A 26,436-nucleotide genomic window follows, 5' to 3' on the forward strand; every position below is an offset into this window, starting at 1 on the left:
ATTTTTCATGATCAAATAATGCACTAATAGGCTTGTGAAACTGCAGGGCATCCACTTTTTCTAACAAATCAGTTTGTTATCACAAGGATAATCATGTTCTCAGAATTTTTCCAGTCTACAGTGAAATGGAACCCCATACTCTTCTTGTTTGGGATGACTAGAAAAATGACGGAATTCCTTTTTTTTTTTTTTCTGAAGAAAATTTCAGTGCATAGATTTACCAAATTTTGTATTTGCTTTTTCACTATGGAACCATTTCCTAAATTATTGACAGGAGAACACCACTCTCATGACCTTCTTTCCTTTCTACACTCTAAATGTACAAAGTCCAGTGTTCTGGTTACTTTCCTTTTATAGAAATGCAGAAAAGTCAGATATTACAAACTAACTGATGGAGGTCTTGTTGAAGATCAGAGCCTGTGCAAATTAAATTTGTGTTGCTGACTATTGATTTTGGCAATAGTGAGCAATGAGAATTATCACAGCTTCTACAATGTGTTCAACACAAATGTTTCTTACTCAAAGTGTGTTTCTAGAAAATATTAAGCTCATTATTAAAGCAATATTTCATTTTAGGGAGATTGTCAATATTCCTGGGAAAAATATCAATGCCCATTAGACTTCCAGTGACACTTAATGTACTTATCATTTCAAGAGAAGTTTTATTCCTTGTTAATTTTGGATCAGGTTCCAAAATATAGGGTAACATTTATTTCCAACAAGCTATGAAAAGACAGAGAATTCAGAGGTCAAGTTCCCTTATTTGGAAACCAAGAATCATTGCTACATTGTTTCAAATATTCATTTTGGAAAAAAACTTACAGCAAACTGCCAATCTAAAAATGTTTCACAGCAGTGTTGCATTCTCTGCATATTCTGATGCAATTAATGCCTCTTCTAGGGACAGGAGTACCTAAGGTTGTATTTCTCCTACTCTTTTACGGAACTAACACCCAACAGATGTGATCTGGATGCTAGTCCCTCCTGTGGAATAACTGAAGGTTTATAAGAAAACATTTTCCTGACTGATATTCTTGAAGGGATTTGTACAGCTGTAAAAGTAACGACAGTGTTTGAAGATGAAACTAAAGAATAACTTGAAAAAGAACTTGTCTTTCAAAAGAGAATGCTCTGGAGAGATCTTACAGTGTCTTCCAGTCCCTGAAGGAGTCTATAAGGGAGCTGGAGAGAGACTTTTTACGAGAGCATGTAGTATTAAGGAGAGTGGTTTTAACCTGAAAAAGGGCAGGTTTAGGCTGGATATTAGGAAGAAATTATTTAGTGTGAGGGTGGTAAGACACTGGGACAGGCTGTCAAGAGAAACTGTGGATGTCCCATCCCTGGAGATGCTCAAGACCAGGCTGGATGGGGCTCTGAGCAACCTGGTCTCATGGAAGGTGTCCTTGCCCATGGCAGGCGTGTTGGAACTGAATGATCTTTATAGTTTCTTCCAACCCAAACCATTCTATGATTCTATGATCATTAAAATTAATCTTTTAAGTGCGAATTGAGTATTTTTCTTATGGAAATTATTAGGAGAATACAAATATAATAAAAAAAAGTGCTTCTGGCTTTTTCCTAACTCTCACAAAGTATACGCACGAGGTGGGAGGTAAATACCTCACCTTCATGGTAAACACTCTAAGTCCTTTGTTGTGTTTCTCTAAAATGCAGATTCTAGAGAAAGCTTGCTTTGACTTATAAAAAATCTGAGAAAAAGAAGCTTGAATGATTATTACCCTGATACACAATTTTAAAAATGATACCACCCTGTTTTAAACTAGCTGTAAACAGCAGGAAGAATATTAGAACCTGGAACTAGAAGAACAAACTCATGCAAAGTGATGGAGATGAGAAGTAGTCAGGAAAATGAGCTGCTGTTCTCAAAGGTTTCAGGAATCATTCATTAATAGACTAGAAAAGTATCACTCTAAGAACTCTGCATGAGCAGGCTAGCCTTTGGTAGGCTGTAAAAGTTCATTAGTCAGGGCTTAAAATATAGATAATACAATAAAGCTACTAAGGATTATACTTGCTGTTAATTATAACTCAATTAATTTTTAAACAATTTTGTAAATGTTTCATCACTATAAATAATTTTTTTTAAGTAAATACATTCATTTATCTTCTAGGCCTGCCTAATGATAAAATCAGTGTACTAGTCTGGTGTTTGCCAGGCCACAGCATTTCCTTGGGAATGAGTATCTCTTTGCTGAGAGAAATCTGGTAGACAATAAGGTATTTAACATGCAATGAGAATTACAACTTTCCAGAAGCTTTGGTTAATTTGCCATTGGGATCCAGGGACCCAGCTGTAGCTGGTGAAACAAGTTATCATTTCTTCTGAATAGCAGCTTAAGCCTCTGAGAAATAACAAGAGAGTGAACACAGAGCTTGGACATTCTGATGTATCTCTGAAAGGTGAAGAGTCTTCCTTTAAGAGTGTCATATTCCAAAACCCAAATTATTTCATAATCTTAAAATAGAAAACAAGTATAATTGATTTACATAGTTGGAGAGATAATAAGAATTAAATTTTTTATTTCAGATTTACTTATTTGGAACTTTTCCTTCTCTAGCTGTTTATTTTTGTTTTATAGCCCATACTATGTCTCAGTCCCAAAATACATATTTCTCCATTTCTCTGACTAGCTGCTGTTTTCACTATCATATTATGGCCAGACCTGTGTGAAACAAAATAATTTTGATTCATAAGGTTTTCATGCAAACATTTTCCTCTCTTTCACTTCAAGGAGTTCATCCCTTGAGTTTGTCTTTGAGTTTCAACTTCAAAGGAACCTAAAACTACAATCTGAAATTCAGTCAAAGCTACAAAGCTTTGCCTTGTTTCAGGTCAAAAGCTCAAAACCTTGTTGAATTACCCGACCAAAGAAAAATCAATTCACTGAAAAAAAACCTTCAGTAATACAAAATTGTCTTGTTCCTTTTAGTTCAGCATAACTTGAACTATTTGAAATCATCAGCTATGGAGTTACAATCTCCACTAAAATAGTCTCGACTCCAACCTCTTTGAGAAATGCTGTTATACCCCCCACATGCATACATTGAAAAAAGAAAAACATATTTTACTGTGGCATATAATTTGCTCTGTAAAATAATATTATCTTTAAGTAAAATGGTACTGAACAAGTGCTATCTGCACTTAAACACTCCTGCTCCATAGAATCATGACATCTGCTATATTTTTCATGCAATCGGCAGTGCTGTTTAGAATTGCTTCCAGCTATTTTTATACCACACACCAGCTATCGTTCCAGCTTCCTTCCTTCCCCAGCATGTCTTTTGTCCTGCTATTGCCATAAACTTTAGAATTCAAAAGCAAAAGGCAGCACACTAAGTGTGTCTGAGTCTGCATACACACTGCACAAGTTAGAAAGGACAGTAGGATCAACATCATCACAGCAGAGCTGTGGTCCCAGACCTTAGGATGGCATAACTACAACCTCTGGCAAGCTTCATTATTTGCAGCTGTACCTGGAACATGCTCTTGTAAATACTGACAGCTATTGCCTGCTCAATATAGAAAGAGTTAAGGTTATCTCAGTCTGTATATTGATGCCAGAATTTTTATTTTTTGCTCATTTTGTGCCATTAACTTCGATACTCTAGAAAGGCATAAGATTTCACACATTCTGACAGGATATCTATCAAGTGAATAATTTTCTGCTCAACCTTGTTTTGTAAGGAGCAAGACTTCTAAAGTAGAGCAGCACACGGTAAAAACAAAAACTATGTTCTTTAAACACAAAAATGTAACAAAACTAAAGCTTACACATCTAAGTTAGAAAATTTGCCTGAACTACAAAAGTAAAAGTTCTTGAACAATGTGTCTCCAAATGACCTGGACAGTGTACGTAATCCCATACACTTTATCCATTCCATAAAGACAGGACAATATATATCCAAATCCCTCTTTTGATACTGCAGTTCAGCAATGCCTTTTACTTGCCTTATTGCACTGTTTTATCCATAAAAGGCAGGTGAAAATCCTATTAAGAAAAATGTCACATCTCCTTGGATTATTATTTCTTCCCTTTGTAATAAATGTGATTTCAGAAAAGTGATGCCATCCGTTTGTCCTTGCTACTTCTCTTTGGAGCTCAAGAAGAAAGCTTAACTATGTTCAGCTATGTCTTCAAAGCTGCTCCGCACACCCACAAAGGAGCACACAGAGACACTGGCAGGAGAGAGAGCCCAAAATACCCTGTTGGGCCATCTGACATCCAGGTATCAGGAAATGGGCAATCTGGAACTCAGGGCAGGCTACTGGGCCCAACAGGATACAGTTTCCTCTAAAGTGTAGTATTTTAAGAGGCTCACTAGAGAAAATATACTTAACTGAGCTTCCATCCCTGCATTTCTGCAGTTAAACAACAGCCTGTCACATATGTAGGAATTGCAGTTTCCAAGGGGCTATAATAGAAAAAGCTCTAAACATATTATGCTTTCAGAAAAAGAAATGAATTTTTTTCTTTGTGTCACTGAAACACTGCATCACTGTAAATTCTGCATTTTCTTTCCTAAGATTAGATGCAACCATGTGATCACTGTGTACATTCCCTCTTGGTGGAAAAAGGGCTTCCTTGAAATCTCTCCTCCACTAATTGATACCTTAAATATTTCTCTTTTGTCAACATTCATTTGCCATTTACCTCTTAAAGTTTACAATTTCAGTAGCCAGATCAGAGAACTTTGCCAATCAATGTGTTAATAATTATATAAAATACATCCCCTATTCCATTTATATTATTTAACCATAAAGTAGGTTTTTAATCCAGACAACTGCAAATAGTAAAAAATTTTCTCATTAGTTTTGGTTATAACTGAAAAAAATCTTCAATTATCTTTGTAAAATTATACACAGTCGTATTTAAAGTAAATAATAAAGGAATACAAATTTTTATCTCTATAAATCCTGGCTTCAACTCAATTGACCACCTGTTCAAAAGCATTTTTTCTCTCTTCTCAATATTAGGAGATTGTTTGCAAAAGAAAGAGATGACAAAACTAAGGACTGGATATATTTTCTTTATGTGCTTTTCAGATGAAAATTCCACTTTTTAGTGTATGAGAGAAGGAACAGAAGACACATGCCATTGACTCAGCATGCATTGTTTAGTACCTATTAAAACAGCAACAGTACCTTTCTTCTTTCTCTGCTTTAATAGTGTAGGGCATGTGGAGATCATAAGAAATATTCTTATTTGAGAAAGTCATAACCACAGAACAAATAATTAGATTTTAAACTGGTTGATAATCAGTGTATAAACACCATCTGGGGTGAGCAACCTGAACCAGCATCTCTAGCAGTAGTCAGCAGCCCGCCCCAACAGCTTAGGCAGATTCACAATTTTCATTAGAAACTCTATCTCATGGGCAATTGCTGAGAATGTGTTTTCTCAGTACACCCAGCTGCTGTTGTACTACTTTGGTGTATAGCATGCTGCAGCACAGTGCTATATGAATACATCCTGATGCAGATAAAGTGGAATGTGATTAAGCCAACACTTTCTTCCAAAAAAGGCTTGAAGATCTTTAACAACCAGATAGGAAGGCTTTGACTTTTTATCTCAGCCAAAAGACATGAGAGACTTCCCTACTCTACTGAAAATTTTGAAACAGCAGGGTGGCTTACAGTTATGACAAGTGGCACCACTGTATCTAGTTCCATCACATGTGCACTTGAAGCTGTCCCACGTCTGGGTGCATTTTCCATCATGTTCACAGTGATTGGGCACACACCTGTCAGGACGAGATGCAAAGACAGAAAGAGAAACCTAAATGAGCATCAAGATTTACACAAAGCAAAATTTTGAGCTGCACAAGCAGTGTATTATGCCCTTGTCTGGTAATGAATCCTTGTTATTTTAGGTGCAATAACAGAATTTATATCTGAACGCAGAACTGCATAAAAGATTCATCAAGGCTTTGCTGAAGCCCTTCTGCAAGCTAAAAATCACATTAAAGGTTGAATAAATTCATCATCATAAATCAGGGTTCTAAGTAACATGTGACTGGTACTCAGCTGTCAAAACAGAAAGAACATCGCAAGCCACATCTCCTCCTGCTGTGCAGGTGGTGTCACGCCTCAAGGTGTCCAGTCCCACAGCTGACTGGACATTAAAAACAAAATGCCACTGGGTTACTGTTCATCTTTTTGTTGCCAGTAATGGGATAAAAGGGAGGCAGGGCGCCTGCTGGCTAGGATGCAAGGAAATTAGTAAAGCTGCACTACCAAAGCAAACTATAGGCTTTGTTATAAAAGTTATGTAAGCTTTTTCTTCGCAGGGGTTTGTGGCAAGTGTTGTTCACCTTTCTCCCACACACCTGCTGCTCTTCTGCAACTACACTTTTGCTGGAGAGTGGAAGGAATGCAAAAGAAAAAGTAGAACAGAAAAAAACCAAAGTTATAGCAGAACATATATTAATTGTTTGAAATATTACCCAGACGTGATTTCAAAGATCTGAGTTTGGCCAGGTGCTTTTCTATCAAATAAAGTAAAAAACAGGAATTGCCATTTACTTTCACCTCTGAAAATATTAAACTTCTTTTCCTTGAAAAGGCTTTGAAATATGATTTCAAAGAATATTTTTTTTTTGCTTATTAAATTAGTTACAATCAGACTCAGTACAGGCTCTGCCTTTTGATCAAGAAACAAAGGAGCTTTCCTTTCATGTTTTTTTGGCCATATCTATATCTTTTATTATGACATTAAATATCAAAACTAGGAGACCCCCTATTAGACAAAGAAAATATTCTCATAAATGCATTAAAAATTAAGCATTCCTATCTCTAAGATAAATCTGAAGCTCATCATATTCCTGTGATAGTTAATGCTCTCATGAACAACACCCAAGGAAAGCTTTGCTTTTCTCTTTAGAAAATTATTGAAACTGGAAGAGTCTGGGTCATTCCTCTACGGTCTCTTATGTCCTCAGTTTCCAGTCAACAGCATTGGCTCAACAACCAAGAACAACTTATGTCACAATGTGAATTGAAGAATTGAATGTTGTGTACTCACATTTAGAAATTACTTTTTTTGTTTGTTTTATGCATGCCAGTACACCTACCTCAGAATATACAGAATATAGATGTCTTACATCCTGTATCAGCCTTTAGAACTCCAGTTTACCCATCCTTTTCCAAAAGGATCAGAAAATACTGGCACGGTTAAAAATAGTTCTTAAAGAAATGCTCTTCTAGAGCAAGAAACAAAGCATTTAAAAAATCTTCTTTTCACAGTAAAATGCAGTGAAACTACCTGAGGCAATTATTGCAGATCAATAAATTATGTTTTCAACATGGCATAAATGAATTAATTTAGTTTTATAAGTGTGGCAGACTAAATGAATAGATAGAGGTGATTACTACTATTCAGTTGCGTTCTCAACACCACAGAAGAAAAACGAGAGCATAATAGCACATTTCTAAACATCCAAACAATTAACAATTTACATGAATCCATAGCTGCTGGGTACAAGAGCAGGGAAAGCAAAGAGTAATGACATTTCAAAAATAATCTCATAAAAGTAACTTTTATTCAAGGCTGTAAATAACTACAAAAGTTCCTAAATCTGAATATGGCTTTGTACTTTTTCCAAGATAACTTCTTTTTATGTATTTTCTTCTTCATTTACATTTGAACATACATTATGTGAAAAGTAATTTTCCAATGACCAAATCAAACATTTTTCTATGTGAATTTCACCAGCTATTTATATGAACTCTCATACCTAATGCTTGCAACTAGTTTTACATTTTAGTGCAGTATAACTTACTTTTATTGCAGCATAACTAGTAAAGAGACTGCATTACTGACTATATAACTGAGGAAAATTACTTAATCTTCAGAAAGATGAAAACTAGATATTTATCTGTATCATTTAATGGAGTGTATTAAGTCATAAAAACAGAGACATTCAACAAACTCCTTGATGTTAATTTTATGCTTCCAGTATGATGGTTGGATTAGCGTAGTCTGCATCTGCAAATTTCTTTTTTACTCATCTGATTTTTCCCGTTCTAAAGACGATGCATTTAGAAAAATGAAGTAAACTATTTTAAGGCTAGTGCACACCGAAGTTTAAATCTAACTATAGGATCATTTCCTGAAGTCCTCCCTTCACCTGTTGTAACGGGTGTCTGCTCCCCTAATCCCGCCCCCCCGACCCTTCCTGACCGGCTGATGTGAGCCAGGACCGCCTCCCAACCCCACCCATAAAACCCCGGCGGGACTGGGAACCAGCCCTCTTTGATTCCAGCCTTCATGGAGTTCATATCCTCCCCCCACCCCCGTCCCCTCCCCTGCTCCCCAGTTCCTCCCCTATTGTCCCAATAAACCGCTTGGAACCTGGAATGGAAAAGCTGCCTTTCTCAACTCGCTACAGTTCTACGAGGACCGCGTCTGAGACAGCTTCACAGCCCGAGGAGCCCTCCCGGCGCGGTCAGGCTTAGAAACGGCTCCTCCAGGCAGCGTGGGGGAGCTGTTTCTGAGTCTGCGCTGCTGCATTCACCCTCTTTTATGGAATTTATTTCATCAGATAGAATTAGAAATCTTACTTTCTATTAAATCCATTAGCAAACTTCTGTAGCATAATTTTGGTGCTCATCTGTCCACATTTGGGACAAACCTTACCTACTATAATAGACTTTACAGGAAATGTTAGCTATCCAGAATGTAGAAATTACATAAAACGCCTCTTTGAATTCAGCAAACAATATCACAAAAAATAAGATATATCACTGTAAACACCATTATTTTCCAAACAGATTTATTTCCATAATATGAGTTACAAATTTCCATATACATCTGGCTAAGAAATTTGTATTTTGAGCAGATACAATCATATAGTTTATCTACCTTATGCCTATCATTTAATAGAGACTCAAAATTTATATACACAAAACCTTAAAAAATTAAATGCATGCATGATTTTCCGATTATTTGTATTAAAAGACTGTGTTTCTAGTCAATCCAATTCTTCTCCTTTAGGAATAGGGTTTCATGACATAAAAAGCAAAATCAAACAAAACAAACCTTCAAAACAGCACTTCCCTCCTAAACCAGGCTCTGAAGCTAGAAATCATCACAAACCAGAACTGGAAGTAAGCTCTCCATCTCCAAGTTCTATCTCTTCCCATTCTGGACACCTAGATTTTAAGAACTTCTTGCAATTTGAGAACTTTCTTGATCTATGGCTCCTTCTGTAAAGCAAGTCTACAACTTCATCCCTTCAAGTGTTTTTACATCCCTTCACTTTCTTTTAATTTCCACCCCACAATTAATCCACTGAGAGTTTACAGATGCTGTTTTGTTTGGTATTTTATTTGGAAACTTTGACTTGTGTACCAAACAACATTTGTTTCCCTTTGGGATTTACATCTCAATACTTTGCAGAGAGCAATCATAACTTCTTTCAGTCTGTAGTTTTGTGAGGTCTCCCATTGGAAAATATATTTTCTATAGTTCTTCCTTGTAACTCTGCTCCTGCTTGCACGTGCATTCTGCTGAGTATTCTAAAGGAGGTCTTATCAATGTTTTGTGATTTCTGAGTTGATCAGAATTTTGTTGATAGCATTTCTTTACTGAAATTATTTTGCTTAATATATCTCATTTTGTTGACTACCTCAGGATAGAGGCTCAAAGACACCCTGAGAGTGTTCAATGCATTAAACACCTTTACTACATTTCCCTACTTCTTCCAACTAATGACTTCCATTATATACAGATAATCTTGCTACTGTTCTCAACAGCATTGCTCTGTACTATAACTTCCATGGTGTGATCCAGATTTTTCAGGTTATTTTTCTAGGCTGAAGCTGTATCATCTGCATGTTTCATCAAGATATTCCTAATTTTGAGCCAAGGTTGAAGCATTAAATAGATTTTCTCTGGCACTGATCTCTGAGCAAATCTTATCTCCCAGCCAGCCATTAGCCCATCAGTATAAATTGAGAGGCAATTACATTTGACAGTTGATGACTTACTTCGCAATTCCTTTCTAAAATCCCAGCTTTCCTGGTTTAGCTAATAGTTTGCATCATTACAATATATCAAATATTTTATTGACATCTGACAAAATAGATCTATTACTTTTCTCCTGCCTGAGACAAAAAAATACAGTGGTTTATCAGAGAAGGAGATCAGGTTAATCCTGTATAATCAACTGTTGATAAACACCCGCTGCATTCTTCTCTACCTTGTGTTTACTTCAAATAACTCCCTATTTTCCTCAAAAGCATAGTAAAATTACTAAAGGCAGATTAATTGGTTTCTGTTGATCTGGATCTCTCTCTTTCTTTTGTTAAATTATATCAGGTTAACTCTGACACCTCATAATATAAAGCAATGAACCTTTTAAAATTTGTTTGGGCTTTTTGCTGATGTTTGGTTGTTTACTTGTTTCTGTTTGAAGTGGTTTGTTGTGTTTGTTTGCTTGTTTTTGTTTTGCTTATTTGGTGTTTTTGTGTGGCTTTATGTTTGTTTTGTTCCACATGTGGTACAGTGATCCTAAGTGAGCTTGACATACTATTGACAAGAAGAAAGAAATTTAAAAAAACAAAACAAAGAAAAAGTATCTTAGTATAAGATGTTAGTATAAGCAGGAGAGTGATATAAGACCCATGGAAAAATCCTCACAGCCTATTCAGCAGAAATCAGAAATGGCTGATTTTCAATTGCACAAAAATTTGTTGGAAACAGGAAGGTTACAAACTGTTAGAAATATCCACAGGGGAAGGGTAAAGATGAAATGGGGTTCCTCAGTGGTAGAAAATATTTTCTAGAAAATATAAATTTTACAACTCAGAATAACATATATTAGGAACGGCTCAAGTATCTTTGGTTCTGCCTGAAGGCAGGAGAATGAGCTCACGGATTTCTCCGGACACCTTTCTAATCTAGATATTTTAATATTCCATAAGAAACAGAGAGCATTTCTTTCAATCTCTTTTTTCTCATTATGTGACTATATTTTCTTAATGTTGTAACTGTGCTATTAATCCCCTGTAAGTCAACAGGTCACTACCTCAGTCTTTTTAGAGGACTCTATCCCTTTAGAGATCATTTGAGCAAGAAGATAAAAAAGTTCTCTTGCGCACAAAGGCAAATGTCCATATGGCCACATGCAGACTATTAAATAAAGTCCCTCAGTACTGAAGAACCATGAAAAATCTCCCTATTATCTCCTGTGAAACACAGACTTTTCCTTTCCCGCTTCCCTTTAACACTTCCTACCTCTAGCATAAGTGCAAAATAGAACTTGTGTGTAGATACAACCTAAACTAACTCTATATATAAGTTTGAAACAATCAAGCCAAGAAATAACCAAAACAAAACATTCACCTGTGCAACTACTCCTCCACGTGAGAGGTCAAAAGGAAATAAAGAACTACACACAAGAAAGAACACACACAAGATATTTGTCATGTACTGCCTGCAACTGTAGTGAGAAGAACACAAATGCTACAGTGATAATAACAGCATGAGAACTTCTGCAGAGCAGAACAAAACATTAAGGGCTTTTTGCAAAGGAAAATTACCTGGGTTGAATTATCCTTAACATGAAATTCAATCTTTTCCTTCTCATCACCAAATCCCTACCTAATCTTGCTCATGCTCACACCTCACCTCTCATTTCTCTCACAAATTGCTTCTGTTCTGCTTTTTTGTCCATTTCTCTGCCTCTAAGCTAACCACAAACAGTTTGCTTTGAATGGCTTTCCAGTATTTTCCCACTAGTTGCCCTTTTTAACAGCTCCAAACATATCCTTCAAATCCATATTTTTATCACAATTTTTTGCAAAGATCCTTCAATATGCATGCTGCTGTGCTTGTTGAGTATGCCGTTCTGTCACCATCTACCTTTGTTCACTCCCACGCAGACTATGAAAACTTTACAGAAATTTAGATTTTTTTTTTACTCTTCAGAATTACCTGACTGCTCAAGAAAACCATGAAAGACTAAGTATATAAAATAACATAAAAGGAAAATAATTTTTAAGAGCAATAAATGCTTTCAGCTGGTAACTTGAATCACTGAAGATCCATATGTTTATTTAAAAGACATTCTGTAAACTGGGAACAAAATCACAAAACCATTTTAAACATATGTATCTGTCTCCAGTGATGTTGCTCTTTAATGCAATAGAATGCATTGAACTCATCATGGCAAAAGCATTCTGAACATTAAGGTAATCCAATTAAGGACACAGTGCTATTGAAGAGTCCTACTGTACCAACATTAGGTTAAAATTAACCATTCCATAGAGAGTCCATGTTTTTCAGAGTATCCTAAATGAAAGTAAAACCAGCTGATCTGCATTCTTTCTTATTTCTTACAAGGTAACAAGTGTTTAAAGTGACTTTGAGATTTTCAGCAACAGGATTTGGATCCCTTATGCAATGCAACACAAAGGGCAGATGGAAGGGACAGTAAAATTAATTTAGATTCAAAATAATTCCCAAACTAGTTTAATTTACTGCTGCCTTCTAAGCCAATTGTCCACAGATGCATATAATCAACAATGGCAGAACTAAAAAAACCTGAACCAAGAAGTACCTGGCCTTTCTTTGTGACTTATAACAATACAAAGCCTTCATGTTTCTTTGGCGGATATTATCCAACTTGTTCTGTCATGAGATCAAAACAAAATGCTTGGCACTTTTAAAGTGTGATTTACAAAGAGCAAATCAATGTTAAAATATGCAGTGACATTTGGTTAAGAAAAGTTCCTTTATGCCATATTCCTAGTAAAGGCTGCCAAACAGTATTTTCAGTGTTACCTTCAGATCTGTAAGGTGCCATGCTAAGCAGTTTGCATTACAACGATTAATGGAGAACTAATGCATAAAGTACCACAGTTAACTCATTTGGATTAAATGATCCTCTTGGATTTATGGGGTTTTTATTTTGTATACAAAAATGTAGAGACTAATTTTTCCTTTCTTTTCTACTGCTCTTAATTTTCAGAGCACTTAATAAATTGTTCCTTAGAATTAAATCATGCTGGTTCCACTTTAGCAATTGCAGGAGCTGGATAAACCATTTTTCTGCAGTTGTAGTAGACAATTTCCTGTACCTGTATGTTAGGCATAACCTAGGCTCTATGGTGTCTGGTGGCTGAAAAACTACTTTGGTCCAACTCTAACTGTTGCCACTTCTACTGAGGCAAAGCAGGGGAAGATGAATCCATGGCAGCAGTTAACAAGAGGGAATTTCACAGCCCTGGCATACATCCTGTCAGTTCCTAGCAATTGTTTCATGACAACAACAACTCTGTGTGGAGTTGAAGCAGGAGGAGGTGGTGTATCAGGCAGCACTTGCTCAGCAGTTGTCTGTCTTCTCTGGAGTGGAGCAAGGCAGGCAGGGGGAACAGCAGGATAAAATGGGACAAAATGGCCCATGGGCTACATCTAGACCAAAAGCTGCAAACTAGAGTGTGCTGAGATAATCTTACAGAGGTAGATGATAAGCCCAGAAATTCATAAATGAACTAATCAGGCTAGACAAAAATAACAAATTCTGTTGGACAATATTTTAGTCAGAAAACACAGGCTTAGGTCTTCAGCTGGTGCAAATTAGAATATTTGCATCTATCTTAGGCCTGTTAAATGAGTTGAAATGAAAGGAAGAATAAACTTTTATGAAAGCCAGCTACTAAATATTATTTATGTCCAATGGGCTTGTTTCTAACTTTTTCCATTACCTTTGCCTAGTCATTACCCTGTTTAAGACTGTCTAGAGCAGATGAGAGGTACTCTGAGTAACAAATTTTTGTGGACTGGTATGTTTGAGTTTATTATTTGAGCAACCATGCAGGAGTGGCTGTTATTCACTAAACTAACTGTGCCACATTGGCACCGCACAGACCTCTTGGGGATATGAGAATATGTGCTAAGCATTGAGGCTCTACAAAAGAATCTCATGGGTTTTAATCTCTAGGTTTCTGCAGAAATCTTTAAACCTTTCCAAGTATTGCCCTGTTCAAAATCTGACTGGATTAGTTTTGCATTCATCTAATCACCTCTCTTTTGCTACTTCAGATAGGTAAAGTAGAATATATTGGCTGGGCTTGAGAACAAACCCCAAAATAGATTCTTTGGTGTCTTGTTAATTCTTTATTATTTCTTCTTTTCACAGTTCTAATCAAATACAGCTCCTGAGATTTTATGATGTCAGCTTTACCTTACAATTCAAGTTAGACATTTGAAGAAAGTTGCTCTCATTTTTAAGAAGATCATAATTATCAGAGCACGTGGACCAGTGAACAGCCTATATAATACAGAAGAGTGACTAGAATATTCCCTGCTATAGACACAAGAGACCATGCATTGGATCACCAGGCAAATACAGAATTTATAGAGCTATGTTTTAAATGAGATTATTCCTAAGTTTATATTTTGGGGAATAAAGAAACTGGTAATTAGAAATTTTTATGTTTCTTTCCATAATGTAAAGAATTGCTTGGTAATAAAGATGATTGTAATACTGATGGATATTTTTATAATAAAAAATTCTTGCTGTGTCAATCAAACCAGGAAATGGGCTGTCATAGCCTTTGGCCATGACATTTTTCCACTCCTTGGTGCACAACATAGCAGATTTTATCTTTTGCATTACTTGTTGAGATTGTCTGCCTCTTAACTGGGGACAACAGTGATGTCATGTTGATCTTCCAATAGGTGATAAAAGTCTTTCTGCATCATATGCAAAATGCACAACCCATTAAATATCTTGCCTGGCAAATGAAGAGCATATTAATCACCTTAATGGTCATGGAGCTATAAGAAGTCATCAACTACTATCGATATAAGTACAGTCTGGGCTCAGAATCTTATTTTACTAATCTGGCTATGACATGATGAGATGGAGTTTTATTTTATAACTGGTAGGTTTTGAGTTTAACATATTAAAAGTCAATGTCCCAATTGCTATGGCATTGCACTTTAAAAGAAACTTGAGGTAAAACATGATTTAGTACTGCTAAAGTAATGCTGATCTTGCAAAATGCATATTGCCTAAATGACTTTGTTTAAAAATGCTAAAAAATAGTGGTAATCCTAAAAAAAAAAAAAAAATCCCTACAGCAAGTGGTTTTTTTACTTGCCTGGTATGAAGGACTTTTGATTTTTATTTGGTTCACCTAAAGCACCTTTTTACAATTACGACAGTTATTTTAATTTTTACTCTTGTTATTATTGTTACTCTTTACTGTCATTACTATTAGGAATCTGGCTACTTTCTTCACTGTGATAGACACAATCTGGAAGCTTCCCTAAAAGACCATTATCTTACAAATACCAATTTGAAGGTAAAGTTTATACAAGTCCTAATGTCTTTACAGAAACTGTGGATCTTGCATTAACAGTTAGATTATAAACAGTTAATTCCAGTGGATTGCTCTAGTAACCGTGTAACCAGAAGAGTCTGATCTGTAAGCATTGTAGAAAACACTTTCTGCCTTACCAGTGAAGGTTTTCCACTTCAAAACAAAAACATAGTCTTGGCAGTAAAGCAAAACACACAAAGTACACAATAAAGCAAAACACACAATCTATGCAATAAAGCAAATGCGAGATGGAAGCAAATAAGAAATGTTTCTGAGACATTTATTAATGACAACTGGTATAAATGCCAGTTTCATTATTAAATCCCTAGTAGAACACATAAGTCAAGGACAGTAATTTCTCCTGCCTCCGAGAGAAACTCAGATCTTCCTTATTTCATGGCAGAGCAAAAATAAACCAACTAAGACTTTTAGTTATCCCTGTGTATCACAGAGGAATAGCTGAGGTCAGCATGCTTTTCTTGCAGTATATCCTTGCCAATTCCCAGTTTGCTCAATATTGGCAAGGACATATAGACTAGATTCTCTGAGTCATTAATTTAAATTTGACTTGGATCAATCATGAATGAATCAGACATAGACTGCATTCACACACTATTTACTTCACATGGAACACTCCTGGAGTTGACCCATAGAGTCACAAAGCCTAATTATATTTCATCATTTGGTAGAGAGAATATAATGTGCATATTTACTTGTAACCCTTTTCCCCTTCTCTGCTCCAATTTCTCATCTTTATACTTTGCAAGATTTTTGGATCAGAAAAAAGGATTTAAATTTATATTTGCATAGGATGTTATCACAATGGAATTTCCTCCTCCTTATCATTGCAGTCATAATGAACAACAATAGAAATAAACTAACACAGAAATGAGTTTTCTTTTTGCACTGCATGATTCTCCTCCAAATTATCATGGAGCATATGCTAAAATCTACACAATTTGCTTTTTCTCCTTTACTATGACAATTGTGCCATCTACCAGAAACAACAATATCCTCAGCTAAAATATCATGTATAAAACATGAAGCATGTAGGTTAAACTGACTTATTCCCCTGTCTTTTATCTGTGTTCTTAGTACACATCAGTATTTTATTCTTTTATCGAAGCCCTAAAACATAGTTATAAATTGCAATATAATGAGTGCTGTAGTCTAAAGACATGAAAAGCAAGGATGTGCCAATGAATTGCAGCTCTGCTGCAGTGTGGTCACAGCTCTGTGATAACTATACTAATACAGTCCTCTATTCAATTCATTTTCAATTTCCTGAAAACAGATATGTACTGTAAGTAATAAACAATTCATTTATTACCTTCTACTTGTGCAATGAACTGCTTTGAAGCCAGGAGGCTTCCTGTTGAAGTAATAAGTAGGTGTGGGTACACACACACAGGTGCATTTCTGTTCACACACCTACATTCAATACGCATAAACATATACACATGCTTTTGCCAAGAATGGTGACAATTTCAAGCTTCTGAAAATGGGAAGTCCTTTCAAGAAAAAAATCATATTTAGAGCAAAATTGTTTTTAAGGCAAATGTAACTATGAAGATACAACAGTTTAAATAACACATACTTGACTGTAAAAAATGTAATGACATGACCCTGGTATGCCTAATTTTAGTTACAAATAGCTCAGTGATGAGAAGCCATTATTCTACCAAAATAGGCTTGTGATTGCCCTATATAACAATTGATAGACCATAATTTGGAGTACTTAGAGGGTCCTGATTCTGTTTTTCTGCTTTTCAAGCACTGCAATTTGGGAACCATAGTTCAGGGTCTGCCAGTATTTCAGTTTATTATAAGCTTTGATTTCTCAAGTGTTTTTATTTCAGTTACAAATTTTACTCCAGAAATTCAGTAAACAAAGCATAAACGAGAACGGAAATAAATAGTTACATACTGCCAGCATCGGTTCTTAACTCGTTCATGCACTTAGTATTCCAGGAGAGTAAGGACAGGCTGGTAGATAGTTTTAGAGGTTTTACTTTGAAAAGAGAAAAATAAGGAAAAATCCCTACATAATATTTTGCTTTCCAGACATTTTGTCATTAAATCTTTGACACTTCTTGAAATAGATTCTTCAGAGGAAAGGGCCATATTTGAGTAATATCTCAAACTGAAAAATGTTGGAAAACATGTTGAAGTTCTTGAAACATGTAATTTGACATATTCAAAATGAAGAGTGTCTTTTTTATTTTAAAATAATTTTGCACTTTGAAATGTGATGTAAAATATACTATATGGATGGGACTTTACCAAGCCAAGTACTAAAACCTTTCAGCCTGCTGTTTCAAATTGAAAGTATATTTCCAAATATACTGCTCCCATCATTCTCCCTTTTCCTGAGGGAAAAATGGACTGGAGCTGTTGACTGGGGCAGTATGCAAGAAAACTGTCAAAAGAACCTTTGCAGCTTTGATAGCTGCACTGACACCTGAACTGAGAATAAGAATTTAGCCTGAAATTCAGTAGATCTGATATGGGAGCAATCTAAACTGGTTGTGCACCATTGGCTGCATCAATGCTCAGAAAGGAATTTAAACTGGAGAATGAAAAGCAGATACAGAGAGAGACTGTATGTAGAAGACAAAAGTGTGAGAGAGAAGAAAAAAATGAGGAAAAAAAATGTTTAATCACAAGTGTGAGCACTGTTGGGGGAAGTATTTCAAACTACTTGAAAAACAGAAACTTGAGAGCTGCTCAAAGCAAGGCAATAAGGAAACAACACAGACTCCAAGGACAGGAAAGAGATGAACTACTGCAACCTCAAGTGTCAATAAAATTACTGTTTTGGGAAGCATGAAACAATATAATCAACTCATCATGTCAAGATACTTGTACTTGCATAGTGGGACTGGAAAAGATCTCTTTGTCTCTGTTTTTGATGCTTATTCTCTTTAAACACAAGGTGTTTTAACTGTTTCTTGGAAATCTGCTAAGACAGATTATATTTACCTTATATCCAAAGACATATGGTACCATATGTATAAAAGAATGGAACCATGGCCACTGCTGCAAAAATGATATATCTTTTCATTGTTTAACTATTTCAAAATGTTAACTATATGACATACATTTTTCTCCTAAAACTTTGCTTTGTTTAGTTAGTGCTCGTCCCCTAACTTTAGCATATTAAAAATATGTCAACAATTCCTACTGCTTCGTTTCCCTCTTATATGAGGGATTGGAAAGAAATGCTGAAGCAACATCTTCCCCTGGTCAAGTCTTTTTTACTGAATATTGCTGACATTGAGAGATGTGAAGCTCTTCCCTCTTTTCTGAAAGATTTGCATATAACAGGTAATGTAGGAGTGATTGATGCAGGGAAGGGGTATCCCAGATGATCCCAGTCATGACCTGTACTTACAAAATAATAAATATGGTGTGCTGTAACAAAGAGTCCCAGTTGCACTAACCTCTGGTCAGGAATGCACACATGACCCTTTTTTCCCCACTTTACCAACAACACCAGCCAACTTAGTAGGTTACTTTTTATTCTCAGATACACATCTCTTCTTTCTAAGTCTTACTGCTATAAATACTCCTGGTCAGAAAAATAATCCTGAACAATATAATAAAAAACCTTTGTAGAACCCAAAATTTTATCAATGTCGTTTAATGTTTGCATCTACAGTGTGTTCTCAGATATGTATAAATTACTTATGTCCTTGCAGTGATGGAACAAGTAAGCTTTACAGTGTTAATGTTTAGGCTGTAGCCTGTGTACTAATGCTCTGCTGTAGTTAGAGAAGGGGCTTCTGGATCAAGAAATAAAGCAAGCCCCATGAATCAGCATTTACACATCTGATCTGGAGAAATTTACCTGGAGTTTTGTAATTTCTGTGAATTTGTCCAACAGAAATAAATCAATAAAGGTTGGGAAGCCTCTTATGGAATCCACAGTCACCCTGTAAAGCTTCATTAAAACACCATTTCTGAGACAGGTTCCCTGGTAGGCATCTGTGGCTCCCATTTTTGATAAAGAAGGACATGCATCCAACTCTGAAAAGCAAAGCTAAAATGACAAGTAAGGAAAACTTTTCTTTCTAAACAGATAACTTGGAAAACAGTCAAAAGTGAAAGAAAATATTCCAACTTTGGAAAAAAATACTTCTTATTCTCTTCCTTGATCACTGCATCAATTGTATGTTTCAGTGTTTCATGGGAAGATATTTTTATTTTCTCTCAAGGGTTCAGATGTGGAGTACTGGAATAAAAACTATGCAAAGTAATTGCATACAGTGGTGTGGTATAGCCATTCTTTACATTTTACCATGTAAGATTATGAAATTAATATTTATTTATATATTGTAAAATGAAATATATATATTAATATATTAATGAAATTAATATTTATTTAAAATAGCATCAGATGAATTAAGATCTGCTAAAAAGTCTATACTTAATTCTTAGACTTTCATAATCCCTGATTTTTAGTGGATGGCTCTTCACCTTAGAAATCAGGGATTTGACCAAGCTATGTAAAACCCAGTTAAGAAGAATTCATCATAGATTAACTGAGCCCAACCCCAACAGATAAGAAATTTAAAGCTTCAGATCAGAAATACAGTAAACTAAGATTTAATAACTAGAGATTCTAATACTAATAACTAATACTTCAAAAGAAAACATAAAGAGCAAAGGAAAGTGAACCAATTGTGAAAGTTGTAGCCTGTATGATTTTCTCTTCCAGTCTATCAAATGCCACATCAAACCTGCCAAACAATACAATCACATTTTCAAAATACTTTTAGTGGTACTCACAATCAGCTTATTCTAATAATTTAAACAAGTTTGTGACTTTCTGTGGCTAGCACAGGTCTTTCCCATGAGAACTTCTTCTGTGTTTTATAAACAAAGGTACAGTTTGGATGTTATTAAAAACAGTGTCTCGAGATTTGGACAGTTCAGGCCTGGCCAATCAGGCCTGGGGGAAGGTTTCTGACTGACCAATCTGGGTGACCTCTGAAAAGTCTATATAAGCTGAAATCAAAATAATAAAGTCCTCTTTTTCTTGTCACACTGAGAACCCGGGTCCTTTTCTCTGCTACCGGCTCAACAGCGACAACTTTCTCCCTAAAAATGGAAAGACTCTTAAAAGTCTTAGCTGTTTGTTTGTAAATAGTGATTTCCATCTTAATACTTTAAATGTATAATGTGTTTCCTCAAGTAGTATGATAAGTGAACATTGTTCTCTCCTATTTATATTCTATAGTGGTGTTTAATGGCAACAGGGTCAAGCAGAAATTTCCATTAAGCCTAGAAAACTTGGAAAGTAGAATTCTACTATGCTATATATAGTACATGCTATACAATTAAGTATTATGCTATGACACATAATACTTAATGGTTTATTGAGAATTTTAAAAATGGCATGGGAATTATCCGAAAAGGGAGAAATTTCAAGATTGCTGGATGTGTATTTGTTTTACTGAGGAATACTACTGCATATGCTCTCAAAAGAGAGTTACACTATGACTGTGATACTTGATACATTCAAGGAGATATTTTTCTCAACAAATGCTAAAGAATTACTTTAACTACCCAGTGAGAAGAAATTGTGTATTATTTAGGCTTTGCCAAAATTTCGCCTGTATTCGGTTACTGCACAAGTACCAAATTCATGTATGTCTGATAAACAAAAAAGTAGATGCAATTAGACATAATGCCATTATGTGGAAACATCATTCTTTGTCTTTCCATGTCATATACAGATGTTGAGCTAAAACTTGAAGTGTTAATGGTTGGGATAGAATGAATGCAATGCAACCCACAGAATGCCTTTTGGTTTTTCATGAGGGCTTGTGGGGCCAATATGCAGGCAATTTGAAAGTCCTTAAGTACCTATCCTGGATTTATTTATTTAATACTATATATTTATTTATATTATTTTACACTTGTCTGTTTGGGGGACAGATGGATGGAAATTCTTTCCTTCAAGCCAGAAAGTGTTACTGGATATATAGATTCACTGTCTCATTTAGATGTCTTAAGTGGTATTAACAGGATGCAATGGTTGTAACTTCCTTTCACTCTTCTCTTTGTGCAGTACGGTCTATCTGTGAAAAACACCTGTTTAGTGACAGCAGAGAATTAGGATGACCTTACTGGTGTTATTTGACAACAACACAATTTAAGAAATGTGCAGCTCTTTTCCTTTGCCCCTGCAATGGCTTTAATTCCATGTTTTTAGATTTTTATTTCAACAGCTGGGTTTAAATCTTGATACTTTACAAACTTTAAGGATTAACACCACCAGGCCTATAGAAGTGGAAATGAATTATGTCAATCATCTTTTCCACCAAAGAAAACCTATCTTCTAACTACAGTGCTCGACTCCTGATTTTAGAGCATGATATTCTAGCACAGTCTATGTTAGTCTGATTCTCTGGTGAGCCACTTCCTTTCATACTAAGGGACTCTTAGCATTTTTGGTCCTCACAGCACTGTCAAACATATAAAAGCTAAACCTCCATATCATGTTACAGATCAGAAGAGATAAATCAGCTACCAAAATCTGCTTGAAGTTATGAAGCTACTCAAAAAGATCTTTATAGTGAGTCACAAGTCTTGCAAAGATAGGTCACATTTAAATTATGAACTAATGCATTATTTATGTTGGAGAGATTGTAACTCAGAAATCACTGTTATAAACAAGAGAAAGGTCTAGGCAAGAGCAGAGAAATTATACTGCAATTTGCTCAGCTACGAAGATAAATTATTTCTAAGCAATATATATTATAAATAGCAGTGCTATACAAATAAGCTGTCCCTGAATTATAGTGGAACAGGACAAAATGCTACCAATTTCTGTGAAAAACTGGGTGTAGTTTACAAGATAATGACAGTCCTCACAGACAGAAGAATACGTGGTTCCCAGTGGGCTACAAACAGCAATCAAAACCAGAGGCTCAAGTTGACAAAACTGATTCCTAGAATTCTAAAGCAAGAGTAATAAAATAATAAAAAAATTAGGTACTATCAGCTTTAAGTTAAAAATCTACAATGTAGGAAAAGTAAGTTTATCACACAAGAGAAGGAGAAAGAATACTAGTGAATATGTGATCTAGAAAAAGACAGAGAAAGAGAATTCTGCTGTAAAACAACATTCTTATCCCACCTGCTGCAAGCTTTCTTTTCTCTGGGCTGAAGGGCCAGCTCTCTCAGTCTCTCCTCATAGGATTGATGTTCCAATCCCTAAATCACACTAGTAGCACTTTTCCTGGACTCCCTCTAATTGGTTCATTTCTCTCTTTCCTGTACTGGGGAGCCAATAATGGACACAACACTCTAGCTGTGTGTGGCCTCAGTAAGGTTGAGTAGAGGGGCAGGATCATCCTTCTGGCAAGGATTTTCCTAATGCACCCCAGGGTACCACCGGCTTGCTTTGCCACAAGCACTCATTGCTGATTCATGGTCAGCTTGGTGTGTACCAGCATCACCAGGGCCCTTTTTGCCACGTTGCTTTCCAGCTGGTCAGCCTCCAGCTTGTACTGATGCATGGGGCAATTTACCCCAGGTTCAGGACTTTTCATTCATCTTTGTTGAACTCCATGAGGATACGGTCAGCCCCTTTCTCCAGCCTTCTCATGCTCCTCTTGATGACAGTAGAACATTTTGGTATGTCAGCCACTCCTCGCAGTTTTGGATCATCTGCAAACTTGCTCAGGGTGTACTTTGTTCTAGCATCCAGGTCATTAAGGAAAACATTATACAGTATTGGCTTCAATATTGATATCTGGGGTATCAATCAAGTCACACTAGCCACTTGCCTTACACTGGACTTTGTGCCACTGATCACAACCGTCTGGGCCCAGCCCTTCAACTGGTCTTCAACCAGCCTCACTATCCACTTACCTAATGTACTTTTTCAGCTGCGCTGTGAGGATGACATGGGAGACCATGTCAAATGCTTTACTAAAGACAAGGTAAAGAATATTCAATGCCCCCATCCCCTTTTCCACCAAGCCAGTCACCTTATTGTAGCAAGTTTTGATTATGCATGACTTCATAAGTCCATGAGGACTACCCTCAATAAACCTTGTGTTCTTCATGTGTTTAGAAATGTTTCCTTCTCAGCAACTGAGATAAGGCTCACCAGCCTGTGTTCCCTTGAAACTCTTTTTCTTGTTTTTCTTGAAGATAGGAGGGGAATTTGCTGTCTTCCAGTCTTCTGGAACATCTCCCAGTTCCCACAACTTTTCAAAGGTGATTGATACTGACCTTGCAAAGGTATTAGCCCATTCCCTCTGCATTTGTGGGTACAACCCCATTGACTTATGTATATCTAACTTGTTGGAAGTGCTTTCTAAATTTGGTCTTCCTCCACAAGAGTAAGCCCTCCTTGTTCCAGGGCCCTGGTCCCAGGACCCTCAGACTCCTGAAGCCCAGTTGTACTGGCCAAGACTGAAGCAAAAAAGGTGTTCAGTACCTCAGCCTGATCCATGTAATTTGTCCCTCATTTTCCTATGCCATTCAGTAGTAGACCTACATTTTCCATAGTCTTCTTTCTGCTGTTTAGGTACTTTATTGTCCTTACTGTTTATTTCCACAAGTAAATCTACTTATGATTTTTAAAACTTACTAAGCCCTTTAGTTATTCTCCTCACAGGTTGGAAAAGAAATCTTTTCTTTTAAATCCTGGGAGGCACTCAAGTGAGGGTCTTCCATGCTAACAAAATTTGTGACCCTCTTGCAATGTATGGGCCTCAAGTGAGCCAGGATTCCTGCTAGATTAGAAGTATGGTACAATCATAAAAGACTAGTATTTGAGAATCCTGGGGTTATCCAAAAGTGAAACATGAGGTCACACAGTTTCCACCGAGGCTCTCAGTGGGGTTTATTTGAATGAAAACAATGTAGCATGTACTGTCAATTTTGACTGCATAGTAAAGCCCAGGATGCATGATTACCTGCAAAGAAAACTACAGATAAAGAAACTATAAGCACAAAAAATGCTTCAGACAACTGAAATGCACATGGGGAAATAAGAATGATAGGTAAGAGTTACTGAAGTTAGGACACATAGCTTCATTATGCTCTCCTCATGAAAAAATACAGCAAGATCATTAGCAGCCAGCGGGGATAAGTATCTCAGTTTTATTACTCACAAGAAACATTCAAAATATGTGAACATATGCTTCAAAATGTCAGTGCCTCATTCTGACCTCTTCTTGGGCTGTCATAATTTGTTACTCTTATATCCTAATACATTTTAATTTCTGCCATCTTCTGGAAACTTCTACAGCACAACACTTGCAACAAAATCTTGAAGTGTAGATGGTGTCAAAGCATCTCACATTAACTCCCAAATATGATGTTCTAATGAAATATAAGACTGTACCCTAATTCATAGGCATGGGTTTTATTTCTATCTACAACTTGAAAAATTATTAGGAGCCATAGGATGCCCACTGACCATTCTGGTGCTGCTGCTGCAGTACCTTGATGCTGTGGGGCTCTCCAGGAAGGTGTCCTGGGTGCAAATGTTCAAACTAAGCATTTAAAATGGCTTCATTTCCCACTGTTGTCTAAGGTGTGCCAGTGCTGCACTTTAAACAGGACCTCCTCTGTCACAACATTTAACCAGCACACCAATGAGTAATTCTTCCCTTGTCCAAGGCATACATCTGACTATAACACAGCACTTTGAGATGGTCACCTAACATTCATTTCACCACAGCAGCATGCTTGAGCAAGCTGACAGTCATGGCCTGCTGACAGGGCAAAGGAGGGGCTGGAGGAACAGAGCAGTGTAAAACAGCTGTGACACCAAAACCCAGCTCATCTTACAGACTCTGATCAGAGGTGGAGTCTGCAATAAGATCTGTAACCCAGACATAGGTACCTGATGTCTTCCAGATATTGACTGTGCAAACACTTTCCGACTACCTTTGAGAAATAAGTAGATCCAGAATAACCTTTTTTTTTTCTTTTTGTTTTGTTTTGTTTTGTTTTGTCCTTTATTTGAATACACTCTGATGATGCCTTTGGCACATTTTAGACCTTTTACCACCTGCACATGCTCCTCCTTCCTCCTTTACCCTCCGCTGCCTTTTTTTACACAGAAAGATTTACATCTTGATACACTACTAATACGGTTAGCTTTTTTAAAGCAGCATATAAATCTAGTTCACCAAGTTATCTCTTACCATAAGGCAGAGTCTTTTTTTTGTGCATAGCAAGAAGAATATATTCACACACAAAAAATCAGGTCTTTTCTTTCCTCTCTTCAGTGAAGAAAGAAAGAACTCACCTGGACACCCTCGGCTTTGACGAGCAATTTAGACTTACATTAGAGCACATCACATAGAATATAGTGAATAGAGATAGATGAGTGTCCTAAGACCACATCACATTATGAACGTTTTCAGTTACCACAACCCCTTTGCACCATTTGCTAGATTTAGGATAAGACATTGGAATGGAAGGTTGAGAGTTAGCTATAGAACTTGAAAAATGTAAAAATGTACTAGAGGAGTCTGCATTAAGTCCTCATCATGTATGACTGCAGTACATTTTTATCTTTGCATTAATTTCTAGATTTTTAAAAGAAGCAAGAAGCCAATTAGGCTCCATGCCTGTAATTACCTTAAGCAAGTTATATCATGCTAAGTGCTTTATACTAAATGGGGAAAATTAAACTGCCTCCTTAATTTTTCCTTTTTTTTTTAACTGTAAAACAAACCATTATGTCGTGGGGCCCTTTCAGGGACATCTTAAAACTGTACCATATAAAAGGCCTCATACAGAGGAGTAACCTCAAATAACTTCTCTCCTGGAGGCTGATTAGTTCAGACAGACTAAGGAAGCAAAATGAAAACCAACTGACAGGCCTTGGTACCATCTTGGCAGAGCTGGAGGAAGAGGAGGCAAACAACTGATCCTCAGATAGACTCAGGTGAAAAGCCACCTCTACCTGCAAGTGATTTTCTGCAGGGTGAAACCGGGCAGGCAAGCTATCAGTACACACACATACACAATCAATCGTTCACCTGGCCCCAACTTTAGGAAGCCAGTTAGCCAGAGGACAATATAGCATAACTCTCATGGATGCC

At 36.4% G+C, this 26,436-nt stretch overlaps 1 protein-coding gene across 1 annotated transcript in view; it reads right to left on the reverse strand.

The window, feature by feature from the left end:
* Window positions 1–26,436, reverse strand: part of CNTNAP2 (contactin associated protein 2) — a 716,903-nt gene that overhangs the window by 345,079 nt on the left and 345,388 nt on the right. The window contains exon 11 of the mRNA XM_085049831.1: window positions 5,657–5,763. Within this exon, the coding sequence (XP_084905957.1) occupies window positions 5,657–5,763 (107 nt within the window). The remainder of the gene's footprint in view (window positions 1–5,656; window positions 5,764–26,436) is intronic.

The sequence above is a fragment of the Lichenostomus cassidix genome, chromosome 2, assembly GCF_008360975.1.
Source record: "Lichenostomus cassidix isolate B80296 chromosome 2, HeHo_3.0, whole genome shotgun sequence".
Classification (NCBI taxonomy): domain Eukaryota; kingdom Metazoa; phylum Chordata; class Aves; order Passeriformes; family Meliphagidae; genus Lichenostomus; species Lichenostomus cassidix.